Source organism: Corvus brachyrhynchos, unplaced genomic scaffold (genome assembly GCF_000691975.1).
Source record: "Corvus brachyrhynchos isolate BGI_N302 unplaced genomic scaffold, ASM69197v1 scaffold14, whole genome shotgun sequence".
In the NCBI taxonomy this organism is placed as follows: Eukaryota; Metazoa; Chordata; class Aves; order Passeriformes; family Corvidae; genus Corvus; species Corvus brachyrhynchos.
This window is the reverse complement of record NW_008239110.1, coordinates 3,484,454-3,508,912: the sequence shown is the minus strand read 5'-3', so window position 1 is coordinate 3,508,912 and position 24,459 is coordinate 3,484,454. Positions and strand designations below refer to the sequence as shown.

Here is a 24,459-nt window from a genome sequence, read left to right as displayed (position 1 = left end):
AAAATGGTCTTGAAGAACTTAAAAGCGGTGAATTTTGTAGTATGGCATGTTATAACTAAGTATTTTATGTAGTTTGTTCTGAAATATTTTCACATGTGGTTTGGACCTGTGGGAGTGTAAATTTGAGGGGATTACCATAGTTTTTCTAGGCTCAGAGTGTGTGTACTAATTATTCAAGCAGAAAACAGATACTAGTCATGTGCAAAATGTGTTTGGGAGAACTTAAAAGTAGCAAAGAAATTCAAAGAATTGAAAGTGAGCTATTGAAAACTTAAACCTTCAAGGCTGTGCCTACTGCTAGAAATTAATGTTGGCCCCGTAGAAATTAATAGAAGATAATTTGATTTTAGTAAGACAATAAGCCTTTTCAGATTAAGAAAACCCCCAAACAACAACAAACCCTAGTATTTTCAACATGTTGATTTTCTGAAACTGTGATGAAAATGTAACTTCCTTTTACCATGAAATCTGGCTTCAAAGAGAACTGAAGAGAACCTGACAAAAATAATTAGCAAATCATGCAATATAGAAAAATGCATTTTCACTGTCTCTTGAAATTTTGTAAATTGATGTTGAAGTTATCAGCTGGTGTTGTCCCTTTTGAAATAAATTTCAAAGTGAAATAATTAAAATTTTTTGTTTGAGTTCTTACCTTAATGTTATGTAAAACCATCTAGGGATACGTTAAATAACCCCAAAGCTAAATGATGTAATTTTGAGCTGAAATACTTGGATTGTTTTTTTAAACAGGTAACTCTTTTGGTGTAATAGTGAAATTGAGTGGCAGTGCTCACTTAAGGCAGAAGACTTTGTGAAAAGCCCATATTTTCCTTAACAGAAAATGTCAGTGTGGAGTAACAAATGATAATCAAAAAAACATTGGGAAAAGAGAAGTGTGTGAGTGTAGAGAAACTTAACTTGACAGTAAAAATATTGACAGTTAACCCGTTTCTATTCAACCATATCCTAATACAAAAACCAGATTGAAATATCTTGCATGAGTTGCAGTTTATTAAGCAAATGTGACACTTTATTTTCTAGCTATTTCAATACTGAAAGAGATGAAGTGGTGAAATAGCAGTATAAATGAGCACACTTCTCAGTGTGCTGACAACTCAAGTCCACGTAAAAGAAGAAAATATTAAAAAGATGTTTTAATACTTGGTTTCTGTGTCCTTCTCTTGCCCCCAAATAGAAAGCAGAATCCTTTTGCTGAATCTGAGTTTTGATTTTAAAACTTAAAGGATAAAATATATTGTCTCTGAAAATTAATGATGCAAAGAAATGCCACTACTGCTTTTAAAACTAATAATGAGATGACTCATAATGCTGTTTGGTTTCATATTTTAATTGAAAAAAATAATCTTTATTAGCCTTTGCTGATAGTCAGCATTTTCTTTTAGCTGATATTTTTTAAATAGCATTTTATGTATTTGAATTCAGTTTATAATTTGCAACTGCAAAGCTGTTCTGTTTGGGTGGGTTTTTTGAGAATTTTTTTCCCCAACTGTAATTTCTATCTGAAAAACAAATGTAAGACCCAGTCATATTCTCTAGCAAAACATTCTCTGGAGATCTCTTTTCTTACTTGATATACTGTCTCATTTAGTGTAGCTTTCAAATCAGGTCATTGCTTTACGAACATTGCTATTTTAAAATAAGATCAAAGTAAAAGACCCTTATAATGGATATTTAGTCATCACTCAGAAACAGAAGAATTAATGATACAATTTAAAATATATATCCTGATAACATGACTGACATTAAAAAAAGCTGTGATCTGAATGTTGCCAATTTAGATTTAGCAAATTGGCTAAGTAGCTTGCATTTGTAGTATTTCACACCTTAAAGCCTTAATATGCATTGCTAAATATATTTCCTCACTGTTTGCTAATTAATGTTCTGTGGAAGTACAGCTGCTAATATTTTGTGGTTGATATGGCTCATTTTAAAGTGCGAACAGTTGCATCTGTAGCAGTGTTACATTTCAGTTCATAAATTATGGACAGACATTTTTACACCTACTATTTCGTACAAGTGTTCAAAAAATCTGTATTTGCTAACAAATTGTACCCAGTAATATTTAAACAAACCATAAAGATACCCCCCGGATACCACCACTCTCTGTGATAATAGTGATTCAGTGAGTCTTTCATGTGTAAAGCTTTAAATGTTGCAGGAAATTAACATCATCTTTCTGCTATATCACAAAATCTCTTCAGGAGTAGTTCTTGGTAATTAATAAAGACTGGTATATTCTGATGGTAAAATAATTGGACTAGAACAATATTGTGTGGCAGTGCAGGGAAAAATATTTTTCTGAGGAGAATAAATAAATGCTATCAGAATATGTCTTGTGGAGAAGACCAAGTAAAGAAAAAGTATTCATAAATGTGTTTTGTAAGAAACATTTTTTTCTACTATTTTGAAAGAAACATCAGCACAAGCAATCTAGGAGGGTCCTGGAGTGCGCTGATGAGAACTTCTTCCTCTGTAGGTAGGACGTGGAGGAGAGGTGGTTTGCTATACCTCATAAACAAGGAGGAACTTGTTTGAGGTGTGAAGATTGAAGACGGACTTGACCATAGCAATAATGAGATGTTGGAGTTCTGCATCCTGACGAGGAGGAGGAACAGATCAGAAAGGAAGCTCACAGCCCTGGACTTCAGGAGAGCAGACTTTGGCTGCCTTAGAGATCTGCTTGGAAAAGTCCCATGTGATAAGGTCCTGGAGGGAAGAGAGAGTTCAAGGAACCAAGAAAGCTGCTTAATATTCTTCCAAGTTCACGAGTGGTCCATCCCAGTGAATAGGAACTTGGCCTGCATGAATGAACAAGTTGCTCCAGGTCGTACACAAAAAGGAAGCATGCATACAGAGTGTGGGATCAAGGACATGCCGTCTGGGAGGAATACAGGGACACTGTCTGACCATCCAGGATTGAAGTTAGGAAAGCTGAAGTCCAAACAATTGAATCTGCTCAGGAGTGTCAAAGAAAACAAGATAGGCAACAAAAGGAAGACTAAGGACACTCTGGGCCCATTGCTGAATGAGACAGGGTGCCTGGTTACACAGGACACAGAAGAGGCTGAGGTAATGAATACCTCCTTTGCCTCAGTTTTTACTGGCAAGACTGGCCTTCAGGAATTCCAAGTTCCAGAAACTGGGGGAAAGTGTGGAACAAGGAAAGTGTACCCTTGGTGGAAGAGGATCAGGTCAGGGAGTATTTAAGAGAACAGGGAACACACATGTCTGTAGTCTGATTGATTTTCATCCACGAGTGCTGAGGAGGCTGCCTCCTGTCATTGCAGTGTCACTCTTGATAATCTTTGATCAGCCATCATAACTGGGAGAAGTGACCAAAGACTGGACAAAGGCAAATGTCACTCCTGTCTGCAACAAGGGCAAGAAGTAGGACCCATGGAATGCCTGGCTGGTCAGCCTCATATGGGAAAGTGATGGAACAGCTAATCCTAAAAACAGTTTCCAGACACATGAAAGACAAGAAAATTGTGAGTGGTGAGCTTGGGTTCACCAAGGGGAAATCATGCTTGGCCAGCTTGATAAATTTCTATCAGGAAATGATTGGCCGGGTAGATGTGGGAAAAGCAGTGGATATTGTCTGCCTAGATTTCAGTAAAGCCTTTGATAGTGTTTTCTGTAACATCCTCATAAAGAAGCTTCTGACGTGTGGGTTGACTGGGTAGACAGTGAGGAGTGACTGGTACACAGAGGACTGTGCTGTCATACAGAGGGACACTGGCAGGCTGGAGAAATGGCCTGATATATCGACGTGAAACAATGAAGTTTGGAAGTTACCTTATCCAGGACAGGTGGAAGTTGTTCAATCTGTTTTACCAGCACAAGGATCAAGATACCAAAATGTACAACTTGAAAATAGGCCTTAGGGAGAAAGCATTTCATAGGGAATGGGGAACTATCAGGTCAAGCTTATGAGGGGAGGGTCTTAGTTATTTACTGTGCTGTGAAGAAGGTTAGAAATATTTTATCACAGATTTCATTTTAGTGAAACACAAACATTAAATGATTATATAAGTAGTTGATTCTGGATAGCTGTTTAAATGTTTTCATGTGGAAAATGTATACAAATGGGGCACAGTAGCTTGAAATTATTAGTTGATATTTCCATTTGGGTTTCCATACTGAATCCTACTAATGGCCGTCCAACATGTGTAGATGCCGCAAACTGTCTGCCTCATATATAAAGTAGGTAAAACTTAAGATAACTTTAAGTTCTACATTGCATTTACTCTGCTGTATATTAAATTACTGTATTTTTATAAATTTGTATCTGCATTTTAATTGGTAAATACTTAATATTCCTTTTTTTTTTCTGCTCTACTAGATGCTCGTGACTACTCCAGAGAAATGGGATGTAGTGACAAGAAAAAGTGTTGGTGATGTAGCCCTCTCTCAGCTGGTAAAACTCTTGATTCTTGATGAAGTTCATCTACTGCATGAAGACAGAGGACCAGTACTTGAAAGTATAGTAGCACGTACTTTACGACAGGTAAGAGAGAAAAAAATCTTCAAAATAATTTTGTTTTGGCCAAGAATAGATAGATATCACTGTAAAGGGTAGCATGCTTAGACAATTAAATAGAAATGCTTAGGCAGTTTACAATTTATTTTACAGCTGTCTGCTTTAAAGCTGTGTTTAAGAATGCAGAAAAATTTTTGTCTTCTACCTTCCCTTCTGTATTGTATCAACTATCAGTTTCCTAAGATGTATAGTTTATTACAGTGCTGTTTCTTTTCTTATAATTTATTTGCCTAATTTATAGTACTGTACAAGTAACGGGAAAATTAAACATTTTCAAGCAAATAATAATCAGGCTAATGTTTCAACACAACCAAAATTGAAATAGTTTTCTTGCCAGGAATGCTCATTTTCAATTAGCAGTTTTCCTAGGAGAATTTCTTTTTTGTTCTAATTAAGAGTAGTGTCTTAAATCTAGGTAAAACTTTCAGCACTTCCAGAAAAATACTACATCATTTTTAGTTTAGCATAAATGGTCCTTTTGTTTTTCCCCATGATTTAGTAGTATTTTCTAAATACCAAGATTTGAAATGGAAAAAAGGAGAAAAGGGATTTTTTTCTTGAATCTTGCACAAAAGAAGGATTCAGAGTTAGGCAATAAATAAGATTGGTCTCAATGGTGAGATGTGCTTGTACAAGTAAAGTAAAACATGGAATTTGGAGATGAATAAAAAGGAAAGATTTAGGATAAATAAATAATGGGAAGAGGGAGGATAGAGTGCAATTTTTTTTTTTTTGTCATGCAGAGCAAAACTCTATCCATACAAGTAATGTGTAACAAATTAAAATGAAACAGTTATTTTTATGGCTCTATTTGTAGCATATTAAATGTTTAAAGCCTTTTAGCTTTCAAGATGCGTTTTTCTCTTGGTAAGGCTACACTAACCTTGTTAAGGCTTTTTGAATCATTTGATTCCAACTCTGCTAAGAACAGAATGAAATGGATGTCTGCTCTAATCCAGTACAGAAAGTGTACAGTTCCTATATAAAGAACAATATAAGTAATAATTCTTTAGAAGAAGCTAAGTTTAGACTACCTCAAAGGCACTAAACTTTAGCTGTTTGATGTTGTATTTTCTTTCTTAAATGATTTTGATAACCTTGTTTTCCTTAGGTGTCTTTATAGTAAAGCATCTCAGCTTTTAGCAGTGACCATGATAATAATTTTCTTCATGTCAGATTGCAAACCTTATTCGTTTCTTACTGTGAAATTTTATGAGACTCGTAAGATAGGCTTCAGCTATCGAAAGTACAAAATAGATGTTGAGAGCCATTTTATCTGTCCTATCTTACTCAGCTTGGCATTCTGTTTCTGCTTTGTTTGGACACAAATCTCCCATAGATCCTTCCCTTTTGTGTCTGTCAAGCCTGTGCAGGTAACTTAAGGAATATAAAATCTGAGGTAATTATATCTTGGGTACTGAATCCTATCCTTAGTGTATTTATTGTAATATAACAGTATCTTGCTTCAGCACTCATTTAAAAAATAGCTCTCTTAAAAAAGGGTGTTTTCATCTCCTAGGATTTCAAGGTTTGTTTTACCTACCAAGCTGTAATTTAATTCATCTGGAGCTGAAGCTACCCAGTTGTAACCCTTCCTTAAGTGTAATAGTTGGGAAATACAGCAATACACAAATCTTGAAACTGACCATTTCACCACCTTATTTATTCTAATTTGATAAGAAAGGCAGTAATGGAGACCCCTATGTATCTTTACAAGCAGGTAGCTTAGGAGAGGGAAAATTTACAGTATAAAAGTACACTAAAAAAACCCCACAGTTAAAAAGAGGGCAAAATTACTTGTAGAATTTTTTAGAATTGTGCTGCAGAAAACAATTGCTGACAAAAATATTTCAAATTGCAAGCCTCCCAGAGAGCCTGGGGACAAAGAAACAGGAGATGTTTTGTACAGTTGTTTTACTTTTTTAATAATGAAAACAAATAATAAAAGGATTACTTTTTAAAATTACACTGAAATGTTATACTTCAGCATTTGAGCTTGCAGGTATAGTTCTATGAAGTTTGCAGTGTACGTCCACAACTATGAAGTTACTGGAACTTTTACGCAGTCAATAAAAAAGGATAACATAATGTTTCTGATTTCAGGAGAGTTTCTCTGGAATTTAGTGAAAATACTGTTATAGATGTTCAAAGTGTAAAAAAAATGACATCTAATGTTTTAATATTACTTTGTGAGGAAAAAAATATGTTGTTGCATTTCTTTGGTTTTGTTTCCTGCTCATAATGCTGTTTTATATATTTTGATACAAATTCTTAAATGTCCCTGGAATAGTATAAAAAGCCAGAATATTCAGCGCATCCCTGGAGAATGTCCTTCTGTATTCAGTGATTTGAATCGCCTCTCCAGCCTTTCTGAAAGTAGTATAGAACTTACTTTTCATTTATATCTATAGAAATATCATGTTTGCTTAGTATTCATGCACACAGGAAGTACGAATAATTGTTCAGTTCTTGAAAAATAAAAAAAAACCCCAAACCCAAGGGCAATATTAATCTGAAATATCCTTATGTCAATTACACCACTGCAGTAATTGCTGAAATCAATTACCTGATTTGTATACTGGTGTAAAACACCCAAAATATTGACTATGTTTTCCTAATTTGTAGTAGAGGGACAAATAATTCAAAGAAAAATCCATTGCAGAGTAAAAGTCACTAGATCAGACTGGAGGCTGTAGTAACTGAGATCTGTTCTGGTAAATATCATTGACATTTTCCCACTTTTTGTACTGTCCATTTTGGCTCCTGCAGGAGACCGTACATTCACGTAGTATAATTTTTGACCTGACCTGGAACCATCATTTCTTGTATCACTTCTAGAACAGAACTGTGATAAATTCCTTTGAATACTACTTCAGCCTTTTCCATAAGTCACTAATAGCAACTCTAATAATAGCGTGTACCTGTAGTTCATCTGGATCACACTTCCCTAGCTTGTATAGGAGACAATGTCATGATTCCTGTACAGGTCAGGATGCATAGAATAGTGCCTTTTACCTTTTGCAGGGTTTGTTATCCTGTCTTAGAGAAAAAGCATCTCTCTTGTTTTGTTGGAGGTATGTGGGGTGTCTTGTTTAGATGGTGTATAATAGAAAAAAAAGACAGTGGTTCGGGGTTTTTTTTCTTTTTAAGAATTAATATTCAACTTGCTACTTGGGCCAACAACAGTGCCCAAAAAGAATGTTTTGAGATCTGTATTGATACAAGGTAAAAATACAGCTATCCAAATGCATTCTTAAAGCAGGAATATCCTGATGCATTAGCAAGTGTGTCCTAATTTGTACCTCAAAATACTTGAATGATTGATGTACTTTCCCCCAGATGAACACTGAGTCACACCACTTACTGTAAGACTTTAACATGCTCATTTTAACTTATGGCATTTTTAGAATTAGGTTTTATTTAAACCTGGAAGGAGCATATATATTGGAATTGCTGACAGTTTTACTCATAGCGGAATGAAGAACATATTTGTGCATGTTTGCACTTTTCAAATTTTAGAGAATGTTTTTGCAAGTGATTTAAATTGACTTTGCTAAACATTTTGGTGGGAAAATTGCTCTGAGCTCTATTATATACTATAGGTATAACATCAAACAACTTACTTGAATCCAATTTATAGCTTTGATGTTTAAAGTTTTAGTCCAGAGCATAATGCAGATGTAAAACTGAAATGCTTAAACTTTTTAATCAAACTTTTCACACTACTGTAATATACTAAGGTTATTAGCTTGAAAGAAAAAAAAATTGACAGTTTTTACAGGCGACTGAAATATTTTGTTATAATTATTCAGAGATTTTGATGACTGCCTTGCTGCTTATGGGTATTTTTTCACAAAAAAGCATACTGAATACTATACTTAAGAGATACACGAGTTTTGATACCTGCTCTGAAGTATGTGAATGGTAAATTAAAAAAAAGAAAATCCATATTAAAACCTTTCTCAGATTTTGGGATACCACAGCTCTCATCTTAAACACACAAATATTGTTCTCAGCACTGTCTCATTCTTCAAATTTAAGTTTCGGTTGCTTTATGTTTTTGTATTAGATCAGCAAAGATACTATTACTATGGGTGGGATAACACAGCAGTATGAGGAATCCAGGATATTCCTGGAATACAGTAATGAGAAATGCCTCCTTCAGGCAATAGAGGACCCAACAAGGATAGGTGCTGTTCTGTACCTTTTACTTATTAAGAAAGGAGGGGCTTGTTGGGGAAGTGCAGATCAAAGGCAGCTTTGACTGCAGTGACCACGAGATGTTGGAGTTCTTCTTCCCCCAGAAGTTCTCATGTTTCCTTTCTGAGCTTTCTCTCCTCATGCCACCTTATTTAAGGAGCTTTTCCTTTCAGTTGTAATGTAGTTTTCTTTGCTCTTCCTTTGCATTTTCTGTATCTGTAGTGCCAATATCTCCTCTACATATTATTACTCCATCCCTTTGGTTCCCTCTTCTACCTCTTACTAGGGATCACAGGAAAACAAGTTCAGATATTTCTCACCCAAAGCCAAATGTCTAATTGTTATCAAATTACGAATTTTTATGTGCTTGGAATCCCATTCTTGATTTGATAATTGTTTAAAAAAAAAAGTCAAGACTGATAGCTAATGACATAAAACCAGCTGCTTAGATCTTGTGTCAAATGGTAACCCACTGTAGTTCCTATATGGGTCTTTTGGGACTAGAATGGCAGTGGCATTTCATTTCATTCTTCAGTTCTCACCTTGAGTGACTGCTGTTATATTTTGTCTCTTTGATATTCCTTATACAAACTAATCAAGTTACTCAACATCTTTTGTTAAAGGGTAAACAGAACAAGGTTACTGAGGCCTTCTGCAATAATTTTTCTGTTTCAAACAATAGTGTTGTGTGGCTTTTTTTCATTAGACTTTCCTATATTCACTATTGTATTTGTAAAACATGTCAGCAAAACTGGATATAGATAGAACTTTTGTGTTAGTTTGGTTCTGGCAGATACAAAGGTAGAGCGTTTCCATTCAATTATGCAGTTCTATCCCTTTGAGAATACAAATATGCTTTATATATACCTTTATATATATACCTATACACCTTTAAGAATTGCATGTACTTAATTTGCTAACACATCTTCTTCGGAGCTTGCATTCAGGTACTTGTTTGTTAAATCCTCGAACAAACCTCTTTATAGTTGCTGCAGGATTAACTGTTTGCTATAAGAATGTTTCCTGAGAAGAGTGTCTCATTTTGCAGCTGTGGCCTGTTATAGAATGAGCTAAATGAAAAGAAATTTAGTTTGAATGGGGCTATCAACTTAGATATATCTGTATGGCTGACACACACATCAGTTATATTAATTCTGCCAATCACCTGCCGTTCTTATCATCAGTTGTTTTTTACTGCATATCATCAATAAAATTACTGAATAGAGTTGGGCTTAAAAAGCAATTAGAGGAATCCCTTTTTAATGTCCTTTTTTCAATTATACGTTCTTTTAAAATCTGTCAGTTCATCAGCTTGTGATAAATTTAATACATGTTTTCTTGCTACTCTGTAATGTTATTTTTAGGCAGTATGTTTTGCAGCCATATGTCTCATGAGTCTTACATGAGTCTAAGTCTATCTTGTCATCTTTTTCACAACCTTGTAGTTGTGTAAAAATTACTTTTTTAAAACAAAACCTGATCTTCATTGTTTGGAAAAATATTATGTATCAGACATTTGAATTAATCTTCAGAAGCTTTTCTCTTACTTTGCATGGAAGGGATGTCAGGAAGTCATTCTGCATCTCCTTTTTTATTATAGGTGACTGTTTTTCCAGTTTAGTGATATACCTGTGGAGTTTAAAATGTAATAGTGATTGTCATACATTTTGTGGTCTTTCATATTATAGTAAAGCAGTGAAACTAATTTGTGGAAGGGTTCAGAGGTATTTTTATTTCTTAGATTGGGAACAAAACAGTAAGCATAACATGAAAAGGCATTCTGTCAGTCAGGAAAAACTGACACTGTGCCAGGCATAGAAATCTTATAATAGATATATGCAAAATGTCATTTCTTGAGACAAAGTAATGCATACCTAGGATTTAGCTGAGGGAGAATAATATGGCTTCTAATAGTGCTTTCTGCATGGTTACATTTTTCCAGTACCTCTAGATTTTTAAATATATTCTAAATGGAGGACTGAGATCACAGTATTTTCAGGGTTCATTGGATGCAGAGTAAAACTAATAAAATTACTTAACTAAATGGTTGCCTAGTAACAAATGCGTTCTGTGCAGAATGAGTTGTAGATAACGTCCTATATAGAATCTTCAAAACTGTATTAGTAATTGCATTTTTACTATGTACTTTGGTTTTGCAATTTCACTGTTTTTTCATTTTTGTTCCAAAAGCTAGACCACTTCACCTATGTGGTGAAGTTGGCGACTTAACTCTTTCATTACTAGTAAATAATATAGCAATAAACAAATAAACACTGATGAAACATTCTAACAAACTTCCCGCTTAGTAATTTTGAAATACATTTAATTCTTTTGTTTGTTTGTTTAGTGCTCTGAGCCCTACTCAATTCTTTTTCCATTTCTGTTTCTCCTTTGATTTGGATAAATAGCACAGATCCTGTGAGACAGTGAGACATAGAGCCATTCTGTGGGTAGGATAGTATCCAACTAATAACTAGTGTGAATCCCAATATGCAGTACTTCATTCTTACTACCACGGTATAGGGGACTCAGGAACCTACATTAAGAATTCTTCTTCTTGCACATCTGCACTAAAAACTAAGAAATGCTTGTGTTTAATTTTCTGAGTATCTTGTCTTTAGTGTACATCTGAAGGGCATAAGGACTTACTGCAGAGGGTGTGTTGAAGTGATCCTGGGTCATCTGAATATCAGATTAATTTATAACCAGCAGACAATTCTTCAAAGATTAAAATGTGTAAACTTGTCTGCTTCACTTAATTCTGTGCTCAAGTTGAACAATCAGAGATATGCTTTCCAGCTTGATTGTAATTCATTCTGTGAATGTGATATTTTAATACATGGAAATGGGAAGGCTGCCAAGATCACAAAGTTCAGGAAGAACTTTAGAAGTCAGATAAAAGAGTATCTCTATGCACACTCTGTATGCTCTCAAGTGGCGTCTGTAATGTAACGAGATGATATGCAAATCTTAAAACCTATTAGGAAGAAAATGATCCTGCTGTGATCAATTTACAACCCAGAGAGGCACTTCCCATACCTGATCCTTTATGATTTGCAGCGTAAACGCAGATGATGCTTGTGTGGAAATCGGTACTGGATAGCTATCTTCTGATTATTTTTTCTGCATACATGGAATTTCATGGTGTGGTAATTGTGTTCTGTGAATGTGTCTGGTGGACATGCTGTCAATTCTCTGCATGCCATCATGAATGTTTCTGAATTAGATATACTAATTATATATGTCAGTTAAATATAGCAATGGCGATTTTATTTCTTACTTCCAATGTAACATCAAATCAATAAAACATAGTAAGGCTTTTAAAGAACCTGATGTGCAAATGATGTGTCAGTTCAGGTTGTCAAGGAAAGCCTTGTAAGTTTCAAATGCTGCTAATTATTTTATTGGGATAATTAAACACATTTAAAGAACGAAATGTTAGAGGTTGTGTTTCAGTAGTGAAGAAAAGGCACTTAGCTGCCTACCACCAGCCACCAATATGCAATGTAAACAGAAAACTTTGTCATCCTAAATGTCTTATCAGTAATTTCTACTGCCATTTCAGGAAAAGACTGTGGGCTCTTGGTGTCTTGTATATGAAAGCATAATTGCTAGTTGGGACTTCTAGGATCAAATAATAAGTGACTCAGTACTTGAAAAATACTAATTTTTGGATGGTCTGACTTTACAAAAGGCATATGCACACTTTCAAGGCTTACTGTTCTTTAGAAGCACCTCAGAGCAAAAGATGTTAGTGCTTGCTCTTCAAGGCAAAGTCAGAGAAGTAGCTGAAAAATGTATGCAGAGAACTCTGTTACAAAAATGTGTTAGATTTCTAAAAACCATTATGGAAAATCGAGTTTCTATAGATGAATAATAGATACATAGAATTATAATCTAAATATAAAATAAATTGAAACTGAATTATAATCACAGAGAAAATGCGAAAAATAAATCATATGGTATGGTTGCCTATTCAGGTAGTCTTGGGTTTTTTTAGTTTAGCACAGTTTTAGTCACTGCTGTTTTTATAATGCCATGTAAAATTAAAAGAATAAAAACCCCTCATTCTCTATAAGCATGTGATGATATGCATAAACTAAACACATGGGTATTTAGTTTACAGTTTGAATTTGATCTGAACATAAAATAATGGGAAGGATTTATTTTAGTGTAAGTGTACCTGTTTTTACATCTTGATTATTTTATATATGTATATAAATTATTTATATTTTTGGTAAACAAATATAAAAGTAGATGGTAAAAAAATAGACACTTTTTTTGTTTGGATGGCCTCAAAAGAACTTACAGAAATTGATGGAATTATTTAGTGTCTTAATAAGATGATTAGAGGGATGGAGTACTTTCCCTTTGGGGAAAGGCTTAGAGAAGTGAGAGTGTTCAGCCTGGAGAAATGAAGGCATCTGGGTCATCTTACTACCTTTCAGTACCTGATGGGCACTTAAAAGAAAGCTGAAGAGAGGCTTTTTACAGGGCATGTAGTGATATGACAAGGGGGAATGGCTTTAAACTGAGAGTAGGTTTAGTTTGGATATTAGGAAGACATTATTGACTGTGAGGCTGGTGAGGCCCTGGAATAGGTTGCCCAGAGTTGTGGATGCCATATCCCTTGAAGTGCTGGAGCCCTGAACAACCTGGTCTAGTGGAAGGGGTTTAAAAAATGTGCTATACATATATATTAGTAATCTTAATTACTTGCTTGCGTTAGGTCTCTGCTGCAGTTGTCATGTGGAGTGTTAATTCAAGGTTTTCAATAAGTTCCTTAGCTCCACGGTCAACTGCCGGGTCAGTGACTTTAAGTGGCTTCTTTGTTTTACTCAGCTTTCAAAAATGGCAACTCTCAGTAAACTGTAACTATTCTCTAGCCACTGTTTTTATTTTAAACGAAATCTTTGAAAAAACACCTTACACTTAGGTGCTGTAAAAATACATATGTCCGTGGTTATTAAGCAGAGTTGTTGTTAATTGTTTGAATATTTGAAATGCTTTCTTGCCTTCAGCTGAAACCAAGCATACTTTCAAACTAGTGCTTTCAGGCTCTTAGGAGATTTGAAAAAAAATTGTTACTGAATTTAGCAAAATCGAGTAATGTTTTCCAGATGGGAGCTCAGGTACGCTTTAAGATTGCTGTACTTATTATCAAGCAATTGCAAACAAACTATGGGACACGTATATCAGCAAGTGGTAATTGTGCTCAGGGATTCAAGCTTGAAAATAAAGAAGTGTATAGTAAGTAAGATAAAACTTTTGCACCACAGATGCCCAGGTGCTGGCTGTGGGGGTGCAATGTGGCCTTGGTGAGGGATGTCTGTGGCTGCCCCATGCCAGACATGGCCACTTACAGCAGGCTCTGACCAGTCCAGCACAGGGCATGACTGAGCCCCACAGACAAGGTGGTGGCACCTCTGGTAAAGCACGTTTAAGAAAGAGTAAAAACACTGTGCAGTAGTTGTGAGGGAAAAAAGGTGAGAAACAGCCGTGCTGACACTAAGGTCTGTGCAGAAGGATGTGCTACTCCAGGGGACCAAGCCAAAACCAAAAAAACCCAAATAGAAAAAAGAGATAACAACCCACTCTGTGCACCTCCCCCACCTCTGAAAAAACTCCCAAACCTCAAACACCTCAAAACGTGTGGTTGATGATGACTGTAGCCCTTAGGTCATCACATAATCCAGCCACAAAAAGATGTGTAAGAAGTAATAAAGCTTTTTGTGCTCTTGAGCACTGCTTTTGTTTCCTGTAGATTTCAGAAAGTGAAATCTCTAATTTGTCCCAGTTTGCATTTACATATCAGATTTTGTTGTACATGGGGCTTTCCTTTGGAAAACTGCTCTTGTGCAAGTGCAGAAGGGTAGGTCTGCAGGTTTTCTGTGTCATTTAATTGTTTGCAGACACAGTTTTAGTGTCCAAATTTTTGCCACTGAAATGTCCATTACCAGGCAACGTAGTGGTTTACTTTGTCTGCTTGTCTGTGGTGTTTGGTTCCTTTTGAGATTTAGTTTCATATTTTGGTGTGCCTCCTATTCTTCAGATCTGGATTATGGTGTGGTGTTGTCTTCCTTGAGAATCCTCTCCATTCACTTTTTAATCATCTATTTTGAAAACTTTTAATTTAACTGTTTTAATTGCATTCCTTTCACTTGAATTCAAAACACCTGAGTAAATCAAAATCTGTATTCGAAGTAAAACCTCGTATTTTTTGAATAGGATTTAGCCAGGTAGAATTTACCAGCCTTACTCATCTTGAGACACTGACCCATTTGAGACTGGTTGAGAACCTCATATATGGCTTCAGTTACAGTGTCTAAAAAGCCTTTGTAATAAAATTACTGTGAACTCTGGTTTTAGTTATGCTAGTTGTGAGCCAGCCTACGCAACTCCTAATGTTCCAGAATGAAATGGGAAAATTCTTGTGTACTTTGTTCATTCAGGTCTTCTGTATGCTTTCATTCTTTTTGAAAATTACCTGAAAATACATATAATATGCAGGCTTTTGTGTGGAACAGAACATTTAGTTGTAAATCACCATTTCTGTCCCTTATTCAGTGAGAAGGCATGTAAACCAAACATTTGAGGAATTAAAGATTTAGAAAAAAGAAGAAGAAATAAGAAGGAAATGCCACTTACAGAGAACTAGAACACGTTGTCTAAGAGTGTAGTGGAAGCAAAAACCCAGGATGGAGGAATGACACAAATTAGATTCTTTTTTCTTTCCAGAATAGTGGTCTGATTTTGACTGAGGAAGAAAAGACACCAAATCGTGTCACAGTTTTGCCTATAAATTGGGCTATCCCTTCTTAACAAAGCCAGTTTTCTGCTATTGTTCCTCCATGTCAGTTAATGACTAGCTAACCTTTTGGAGGGCAAAAGTACAATAAAATAGAAAGATGAATAAGCAAGGTTTGATGGAATTGCAGAATGCACTGGTTTCTTCAATACAGGATAATCACTAACTCACATCTATTGTTCACCTTTTATGGAAAGTACTAACTGTTTGTTTGACATTAATGTTTTACAAGGGATGTTTTAAAACTCTGTTCTCGATTCTTTGGCTTACAACACTTGGAAAATTTACAGTTTTTCTGCTTTTTTAATAGGTTGAATCTACACAAAGCATGATTAGGATTTTGGGCCTTTCAGCTACATTACCCAATTACCTTGATGTTGCTACATTTCTGCACGTCAATCCCTACATTGGATTATTCTATTTTGATGGCCGTTTCCGACCCGTACCTCTGGGACAAACCTTTATAGGAATCAAGACAACCAATAAGGTGAAGAATCATGAATGCCAAAGAAAGGGTTGCTGTTTGTGGTTGCTGTTTGTTTTGATCATGCTTCATATATGTATGTGTATGGGGTACCGGTTTATTATGCTACAGGTGTTTTTTGCAGCATATTTTCTTTTCTATAAAGATATACATAATTGAAAGGTGCTTTAAGAATCTTCTTTCCTCAGTTTACCACACCTGTAAGTAGGCGTTGTTGGAGTTGGATACAATCATATTTAGCTTTGCATTGCCTCTGCTTCACTACTAAATTTTGCTTGGTGAAGAAGAAATCATCACCCTCAACGGTAGTATCACTTTAGCAGCTGAGTATTCTGCCTCTCTCATTTCAGATTTCCATGTGGTGCATCTTGTTTGGCTGTAAGGATGCCTGAGGAATGTTATAAGAAAAATACTAATTTTTTTAATCTGGAGAAATATATATATATATATATATATATATATATACATGACGCACATTACTATTAAAGTTACTGATGAAACCTTAGCATGCTAAGCCATTAATTATCATATGTACATGTACTGTATTCAAAGTATCCCTAAATAAGCTTCTTTACTGATTGTGCTATTGGTCGTTTTGGGAAGCATTAAGACGATGGTCATGTATAATATTCTTATCAAAAATCTCTAGTGCAGTGACACTTGACATGTAAATTATAGTTCTTTAAATACAGGACTTTATACAAACACTTCCCATAGATTTCCCTTGCATCTCGTTAACTTCTAATTAAAATTTATGCAGTTTAACTTTTGGAAAAATACTGTTCACCTGTGGTGTAAATTAATAGAAATCAAGACATTTTCAATCAAAAGTCAATTTTGTAGTTTTTTCAATCATAGCACATATTTTAGTTTTTGTAGAAATGGAGATTGCCTTTCTTACTAGGTTATTGAAGTAGTCATTTCATCTGCAGTGCGGGAGAGGAACTTATTTTACAACTGTAGGGAGATGTTTCAAATCTATATGGACAAGAATAGTTTACCATATGGTGCTTACCGTGATTTGCATATTTTAACCTTCATTAATTGCTTTTAATACCTTTACTCTTACTTGCTGTTACTTTTAATTAATCTTTCACTGCTACTTGATTTTAATATTTAGTTTATTTCCACTATATAGTAAGAAAAGAGAAAATACTGCCTTTATTCATAGTCACTTTAGAATGCATTTGGGATTTAAAAAATCAAAGATATATATAAATCTTGTAAAATATGAAATTATTAAAAAAACAGTAATTTTTAAAAGAAGCATAAGGAGATGAGGAAATATGAGGAAGTAATTGTTATTCTGAAATACCTGGCAGACTGTTTTGGTAATACCACAGCCAGGAGTTCTTTTGTTTTTCAGAAGATTGTCATTACAATTTCACACAGCAGAATGTATTTTACAATCAAGATAACACACTTTACAGCAAGCAAAAAATAAAAGTATTAAGCCTCTTTGAAAAAGGATTCCGTTCAGGATAATACTAATACTAAAGCTGCCTAATTATTGCCATTATCAACATCCTTGTGGTCTTTATGAGAGGAGGAAGGCAATGTAAGAAGGCACGGGATCAAAATCAGTTATTGCAGACCATCAGCAAGTGCAGTCAGTGCTGTGTCTATGTACACACTAATGAGTTGCAAGGAGATAGAAGGTTGTTAGTTACTTTAGGTAGATGCTTTGCCACAGTTTTCTAAAATCCTGCATCCAAAAAAAACTTGCCGAAAATTTGGAGCTGATTAGCAATTTACAGAGTCACGTGCAAACTGTAGGGAAGCTTTCAAAGGCAGGGACAGCATGATGTATTTATTATGCATAGTAGTTATCCAGGAAAGCTCTCAAAACTCTGTATGTTGAAATTCTTGGAGCATATGGCACCAAGACTAAGGTTTGGCTTCTTCAGTCAAGGTCTGTTAATGTCAGGTATTTTTCTTTAGTATCAGTCTTTTTTCTTTATGCGTGTTTGTTTTTCTCTTTAGGTATAAACGCAAAGAATATGTGAAATTAAGTTTGTAGTATGTATATATATATATATATATATATACATACATACTGTCCATGTGTCTTTATGCACTGCTCTTGTATGTTTCTCCTTAATGATTTTCACTTGCTATTATTTGAAAAAACATATTTGGTAAAAAGCTAACTTCTCATTTTAAGAATGATTAGACTGGGTGCTTGTCTCTAGCACACATGCCCATATTTTCTCATCTTTTTATTACTATACTTGTACAGTTTCAAATACGAATGTTCTCTTTTTTCTCTAAAGCTGTTTTAAAGCTGTGTTTTTCAACTTTCATCTATTCTAGGTAAATCCAAGTATTAAATTTCCATTTTGAAAGTTGTACATGCTTTGCTTTTGTAGAATGTCTCTTTGTGCCAAAACAATTTGGTTATAAGACATGAATGCACAAATGAAGAATGGAATGATTGCTATGATTTTGGACTTTATTTATTTCGATTTGTCACAACCTTAATACTGAGGTGCATTCAAGTAAATACATGCTATTTATATTGGAATACATTAAAGACACAGAAAAAAATAAGAGTGGGTTAAAGAATACTCTATATTTTGACTGGAATCTTTCTTAAACATTTTATTTATCTATAATTGGAAACTCTTTACATTCTACTCACAATGTTCTCTGTGCATAACCCAACTATGAAGAAGTATCTGTTCTCTATGGCAAAAACACTATCAGTAATTTCCTGGAGATAAAAAAATATATATTTATGCCATGTAAAAACTATTTTTATATAGCAAATAGGAAGCCTTAATTCTAGATAAGATATATTAAATGGTTTTCTCCTCAATATCTTGTAGAAGTAAGGTTCCTTAAAATGAAACAGATAAATTAAAGAACCGGGTTACTTCTCTTTGGTCATTAAAAAACACCAGCAAAGTCACATAACAAATTTTCTATTAACTGCCCTTACTCACATTTTATCTATGTGTTTTCATGTTTTATTTCTTAATTTAATAGCAAAATGCTGTTGTTAGGAATGGGAATTGATATATTGTAAATTTAATTGCATAATCAAATTTGTCTTTCATGGATCACTCTAAATTGCTTGATACGTAGTAGATAATCCATAAAGACAGATTATTTTAATATGGACTGTTTTTCAGGTGCAGCAGCTGAATCATATGGATGAAGTATGTTATGAAAGTGTGCTGAAGCAAATAATGGCTGGACACCAGGTATTTATTTTTTAGTTTAGTTTCCATTCAGAACATATATAAAGAATTTCATTTTGATCATCATAGTGATATATTAAGAATTTTTTTTTTATGATCTGTCACTTCAGAGGTAGCCTCTAACCCTACAAACACTTCATAGAAATAGTATGCAAGAAAATCTAAACTGACTAAATAGTGTTACCTTCTAACAGAGGCCAGAATTCCTGGTACTTTATATATCCATAAAGTTATTAATGTGTATTTATGTCACTTTTTTAAAAATTGCAAAGCAAAGTAGGTCAGTACTTTAGAGACCTTACAACAGGTACACTTAAAGATTAAAAAAATCAAAAATCAAGCACCTAATTATTATTCTTAGCCTTTCCTGTGTCTTTCAAATTCTAGTCTTTTGTGTTGGAAATGACGGATGACAATTATGAGTGTTCAAGACATGGTGTGTAAGGAACTCAGCATAAGTCATTTGAAATATCCTGGGGTTTGTGTTTTGTTTTCTTTTAAAGGAAATAATTATTCATTTTGCTTTACAATAGAGGTTTCTGCAGTGAATTTTCAAGTCTGACGTTCCCCTCCTCTAAGAATATGGGCCTAACTCCTTTGCCTGAATAGTTTCTCGTTCTGTTATGATTGTGGTCCTGAATCACTCCCACACAATGTCTCATTTTTGTTAGAGCTTTGCACATAAAGCAGGTGTGGCACGTCTTCAGAGCAGGAACAAATGCTAGTGCTCTGTGATGCTTGAAGAGGCTTTTCGGTAAATAATCTATATATAAATGAGGGAAACTGTCCCATACAGTCACACTAAGAATTGCACATTTTTCCCTTTCCACAAAAAAATTCATTGTGATTTTTGAAAAATGAACAGTTGGTTTATGACTTGGGAAAGGAAAACATACTTCAGCAACAGCTTCTTAGTTCTCCTGCCCCCCACCACCTTGCTTTAGCTCCATTCTTCCACTTCTCTTGTTGATATCAGTTACTGTTACATTCAGAAAACTTTCATGAAGATTACTTATGCAAATACTGTTATTTTCCTGAGTGAAGACTGTTAATGAAATTTTTTTTAGCAGTACCAAGGGAGCTTTAGTTTGTTTTCTCTTCATTGTCAATTATGCACATACATTACCAAATTCCTAACACTGAAGTATGTTTAGTTTCTTATCTTTCGTGTCTTGTTTTGATTTTGTGTATTTTCACTTGCTGAAGTGGAAGTGGCAGAGTCTTTAAATCAGTAGTGCCTAAGTAATGTATCTTGGGTTCTCAGCAGGGAGTCTGTATGCTGTTGTGGCATATTTACTGCACCTTTCTTCCCCTCTCTTTTCATCACACTGAGGGAAGAACTGACTGCAAACATATATGATATTATTTGCAAAATTCAAGTACAGTAAGTTTTTCAGTTCTAGGAGATGTTTTTGTAGCTTTTCTTGAGAATAGTTTTAGTTCTTGTGCTAGCAGCTGAATACATGAGTATTTTGTTTTAAGGCATGAGCTACAGTTGTAAGGTCAAGAGAAGAACTGTAGTCTACTTGATGTTACAGTTTCAGCAGAGAACACTTGCTGATCTCAGTTTCTGAAAATTGTATTTCAAACCAACAGCCATATAAGTATATTTTGGACAAAGCAGAAGTATGGTTTCCCTTGCTATATAAATGTTGATTTGATTTCAGAATACTTTTGGTTAATTTGATTCAAATGATTGTAAATTTTCTTTGTTTGAAAATGTTCATTCTGCTATGTTGCAGAACTCTTGTTTAGAACATCTAATTAGCAACCAGTTACACTGGACTTTTCTTCAGAGTATTTAATTTATATTGTCTTGATATTTATTAAACAAAATATCATAGCCTGAAATGAATGATATACAAGTAGCATTATACAGGCTTTGACAATGCAGAATCAAACACATCAGCTCATTGTCTAATTATAGTATGTAGTACTGTACCACATGAAAAGTTAGAATTTTCCTTTTAATGAGTGTGCTATGACAAATGATCTGTCTAATCCTTAGAGTAACTGCAGATGTTTAAAAAGTGGGGAAAAAAAAACCCTCATGTAGATATATCTACATTGAGGTGCCTGCTCCATAGTGGAAGATGAATATTATAAGCTAATAGGATGAATGTTACACTAGAAGGGTTTTCTTCAGTGTCTTTGCACAATTTTGAGAATGCCCTTTGATTTTCTAAGTTTCCAAAAAACCCATTACCTCATGTCCATGTTCACCATAGGCTGTTATCATCATGCTCTGTTACCTTTCTTAGCTTGTGTTATCCATAAAACTTGTATTTATTAACATTATGTATGTGCAAATTTCATAAGCTTTTTTACAAAGCTGTGGTTGCTTCTAAATATATTTCTTAAAAAGATGTATTCATCTCTTGCCCCCAAATACTTAAGAAAAAATTTCCATAGCTGTTGTGTATCTGTATGACTTTCGGGACATGGTTGAGATTTTATATCTATTCAGGCAGTGATGTGTGACAGACACAGATTTCATTAGCAGTACTCCAGAGAGCCAAAAACCTCTCTGTTCTGTTTTACATGAAGTGCAAGAAAGAAATACCAGAACCAGAGAAAAACACTTTCCCTCTTCTAAAGTTGCTTGAGTTAATGTAGATCTTCCTGTGGCCATCAAGCTTTCACAATGTTGTCTCTTTTAAGATTCTTGACCAGAGTCTTTGGAATGTCTTAATGAATTAAATTCAACATTGTTTGTCTACTGTTCTGTTAACTCATTCTCAGAGAATTCTACCATACTAGAACTAAATAGTTTACTCTTGTGGAATTCATGCTGATGTGTCACTGTCGTATTGTGGGTTGCAGTGTGAGGTTTGACTACAGTTATACATCCATGTGTTTTTATTAGATGTATGTATGTTTTCATTTTTTAAAGGCTAAGGCTGGTAGGAGTAGTTGCATTCTATAGGCATGTGTTTTGACAGATGGAGAGAAGCTTTTTATGTTGATTTTTCAACATTCATCCTCTGCAAGACTTCAAGCTCTTCCTGGCTGCTGGGAAATTATGAGTTGGTGATTCAGTCTTTAGTTTTGATCCATCTGCTCAGACTAATGAGATATCTCATTTGTAGGCTTCACTTTGAATTACCAAATGCAACTGAAACAATAACATTTGTCTTATAGCACAATTCTCCTTTTGTTTAACTTGAGGAAGTTTGATAGATGGCTTGCCCTACTGAGTTTTCTGGGGTTTTTGTTATAGAAACTTCCTGACATGACTAAAGAAGTAAGATCAAAAACTGTCCCAAAGGTCTTCAAGTACTTTTAAAATCAATGTGCTCATTTGGTAGGATTGCTAAAAATGTAGAAATCTGTTAGAAGTTTACTCTGGCAGGTCCTACCTCCTAAGATGGCTTTAAGTGAGAACCTCTAGTGCTGTTAAGTCTGCTTTTCTGGGACTGTCCTTCCATGCTTGATATTGGTGAATATTTGTTTTTGTGTCATACTTTGATTTTGCTATGTTCTGATATAATCTAAAAAGATCTTCCTGGACTAATTTGCACTTTCTGAATTTTATTTCTACCTCTTAATAAACCAAAGATTCTTTAAATACAGAAAGAAAAAACTGTGTACCATTTGTCAGAAAATATGATTCTATGGTCAGTTGCAGGTGGAGTATTTTTCTGGCATTTCTCTTCCAGGATACTCTTCACTTGAAGACTAGATGAAGGCTAAGTGACTGAAAATTATCATTCCTTCAGTGTTATTACAGCTGTCTTTTTTCAGACAATCACCACTAGTGGGCCACATCAATCAAAAGCATTATTTCAGCTACAGAGCTGAAAAAAAATTCACATTTTCCAGCCCTGTGAGAAGGGCATCTAATGGCAACAAGTTCTGGGGTTCAGGTCGCACCTTTCTGAGACAGCCAGTGGAGAGCCTTGGGAGATCAGCAAAGACAGTGACTGAAGACTGCATGTGTTGGCATCATTTTTATAATAAATTGAAACATTACATTGCTGGCCAGCTGTGTGAGCCAACACAGGCATGTGGCCAGAACAACCCCAAAACCAGGCTGAAATGCAAAGAGTTCTTTTTTTCATTACCTCACTCACTGGAGGATCCTGAAGCAGTGTCTTGGAAGCAGAGACACACGAGGGGCAGCGCAGGCACTGCCAGGCTCAGTCCATCCTGATGGGCAGTGGGGCTGCTGTTTGCACCCATCTACCAGGGGCCCATGTATTGTACCACTGTGCTGGGATCTCCCTGGGCTTTTTATGATCTCTGAGCTTTGATCTCTCGCAGGACAGGGATCTCAGGCTTGTCCATGAGAGTGCCTCCAAGTCTATGTGAACACCTACGTTAGCTCAACACACGAGATTCTATTTCTCAAAACAGACAAAGGATAAACAGCAGTGGGCATAGTATATGGGTTTTCCCATACTGTAATCTCCAGGCCTAGGCAATCCCAGCTGCAAGATCACTTGAGTAAATCTACCATCCTCCTCACCATTCTTCTGCTTTTACCCTTTTCCTCCCACCACCAGTTTAGGACAATGCATATCATACTATATTTATCTTAAAAATTTATGACAACAACATGACACCCTTGTCATGTTATGGTTTGAGAAATAACAGTATTTTTAGGAGTTTTGAGAAATAACATAGTATTTTTAAGGTTTTGGTTATTCCTCTGAAACATACCATGTGTAAATTTTGATTTCATGTTAAATTCCTTTATCTAATGTATTGAACTGCTGCTCTCTTTGTCAAGGTTCACTTGTTTAAGTTAGTATCCTAGGGAGTTAACTGGTTTTAACTTTGACATAAATTCGCATCCATTTTGTCTCCTGCTGTTACTGACCTTTTGCTGGTTTATCTCATTAGCTTGGTTACCAGGAGATGACCTCATGTTTTTTCCATTGTCCCCATCACCTCTTAAATATTTTTGCTGTTATGAGTTTGTCAGAACCTTAGCCTTTCCTATATTTTCTTTTTTTTCTTTCTTGTTTTTTTGGTCTGAAATTCACTTGAGAAAAAAATCCCATAAATTTCTTGTATTATCAATTAGAAGAGTTGTTGCTGAAGTCCTTGAAAGCTTTTGAAGGAGATTCTTCCTCAAACTGCAGCCATAAAACTCTTCTTTTGCCACATTCCCCAGACTATTCACCTCTTTTATTTCTCCAACATTTTCTTGTTATTCTTTTCTTATAAGTGATTCTCTTTGATATTACTTAAACCTTGA

The 24,459-nt window shown here is 35.0% G+C and overlaps 1 protein-coding gene across 1 annotated transcript in view; it reads left to right on the top strand.

Moving 5' to 3' along the window:
* The window catches only part of ASCC3 (activating signal cointegrator 1 complex subunit 3), a 255,062-nt gene that overhangs the window by 90,960 nt on the left and 139,643 nt on the right, over positions 1-24,459 (top strand). Inside the window, exons 11-13 of the mRNA XM_008637741.2 lie at positions 4,364-4,528; positions 15,880-16,056; positions 19,188-19,259. Coding sequence (XP_008635963.1) covers positions 4,364-4,528; positions 15,880-16,056; positions 19,188-19,259 — 414 coding nt within the window. The remainder of the gene's footprint in view (positions 1-4,363; positions 4,529-15,879; positions 16,057-19,187; positions 19,260-24,459) is intronic.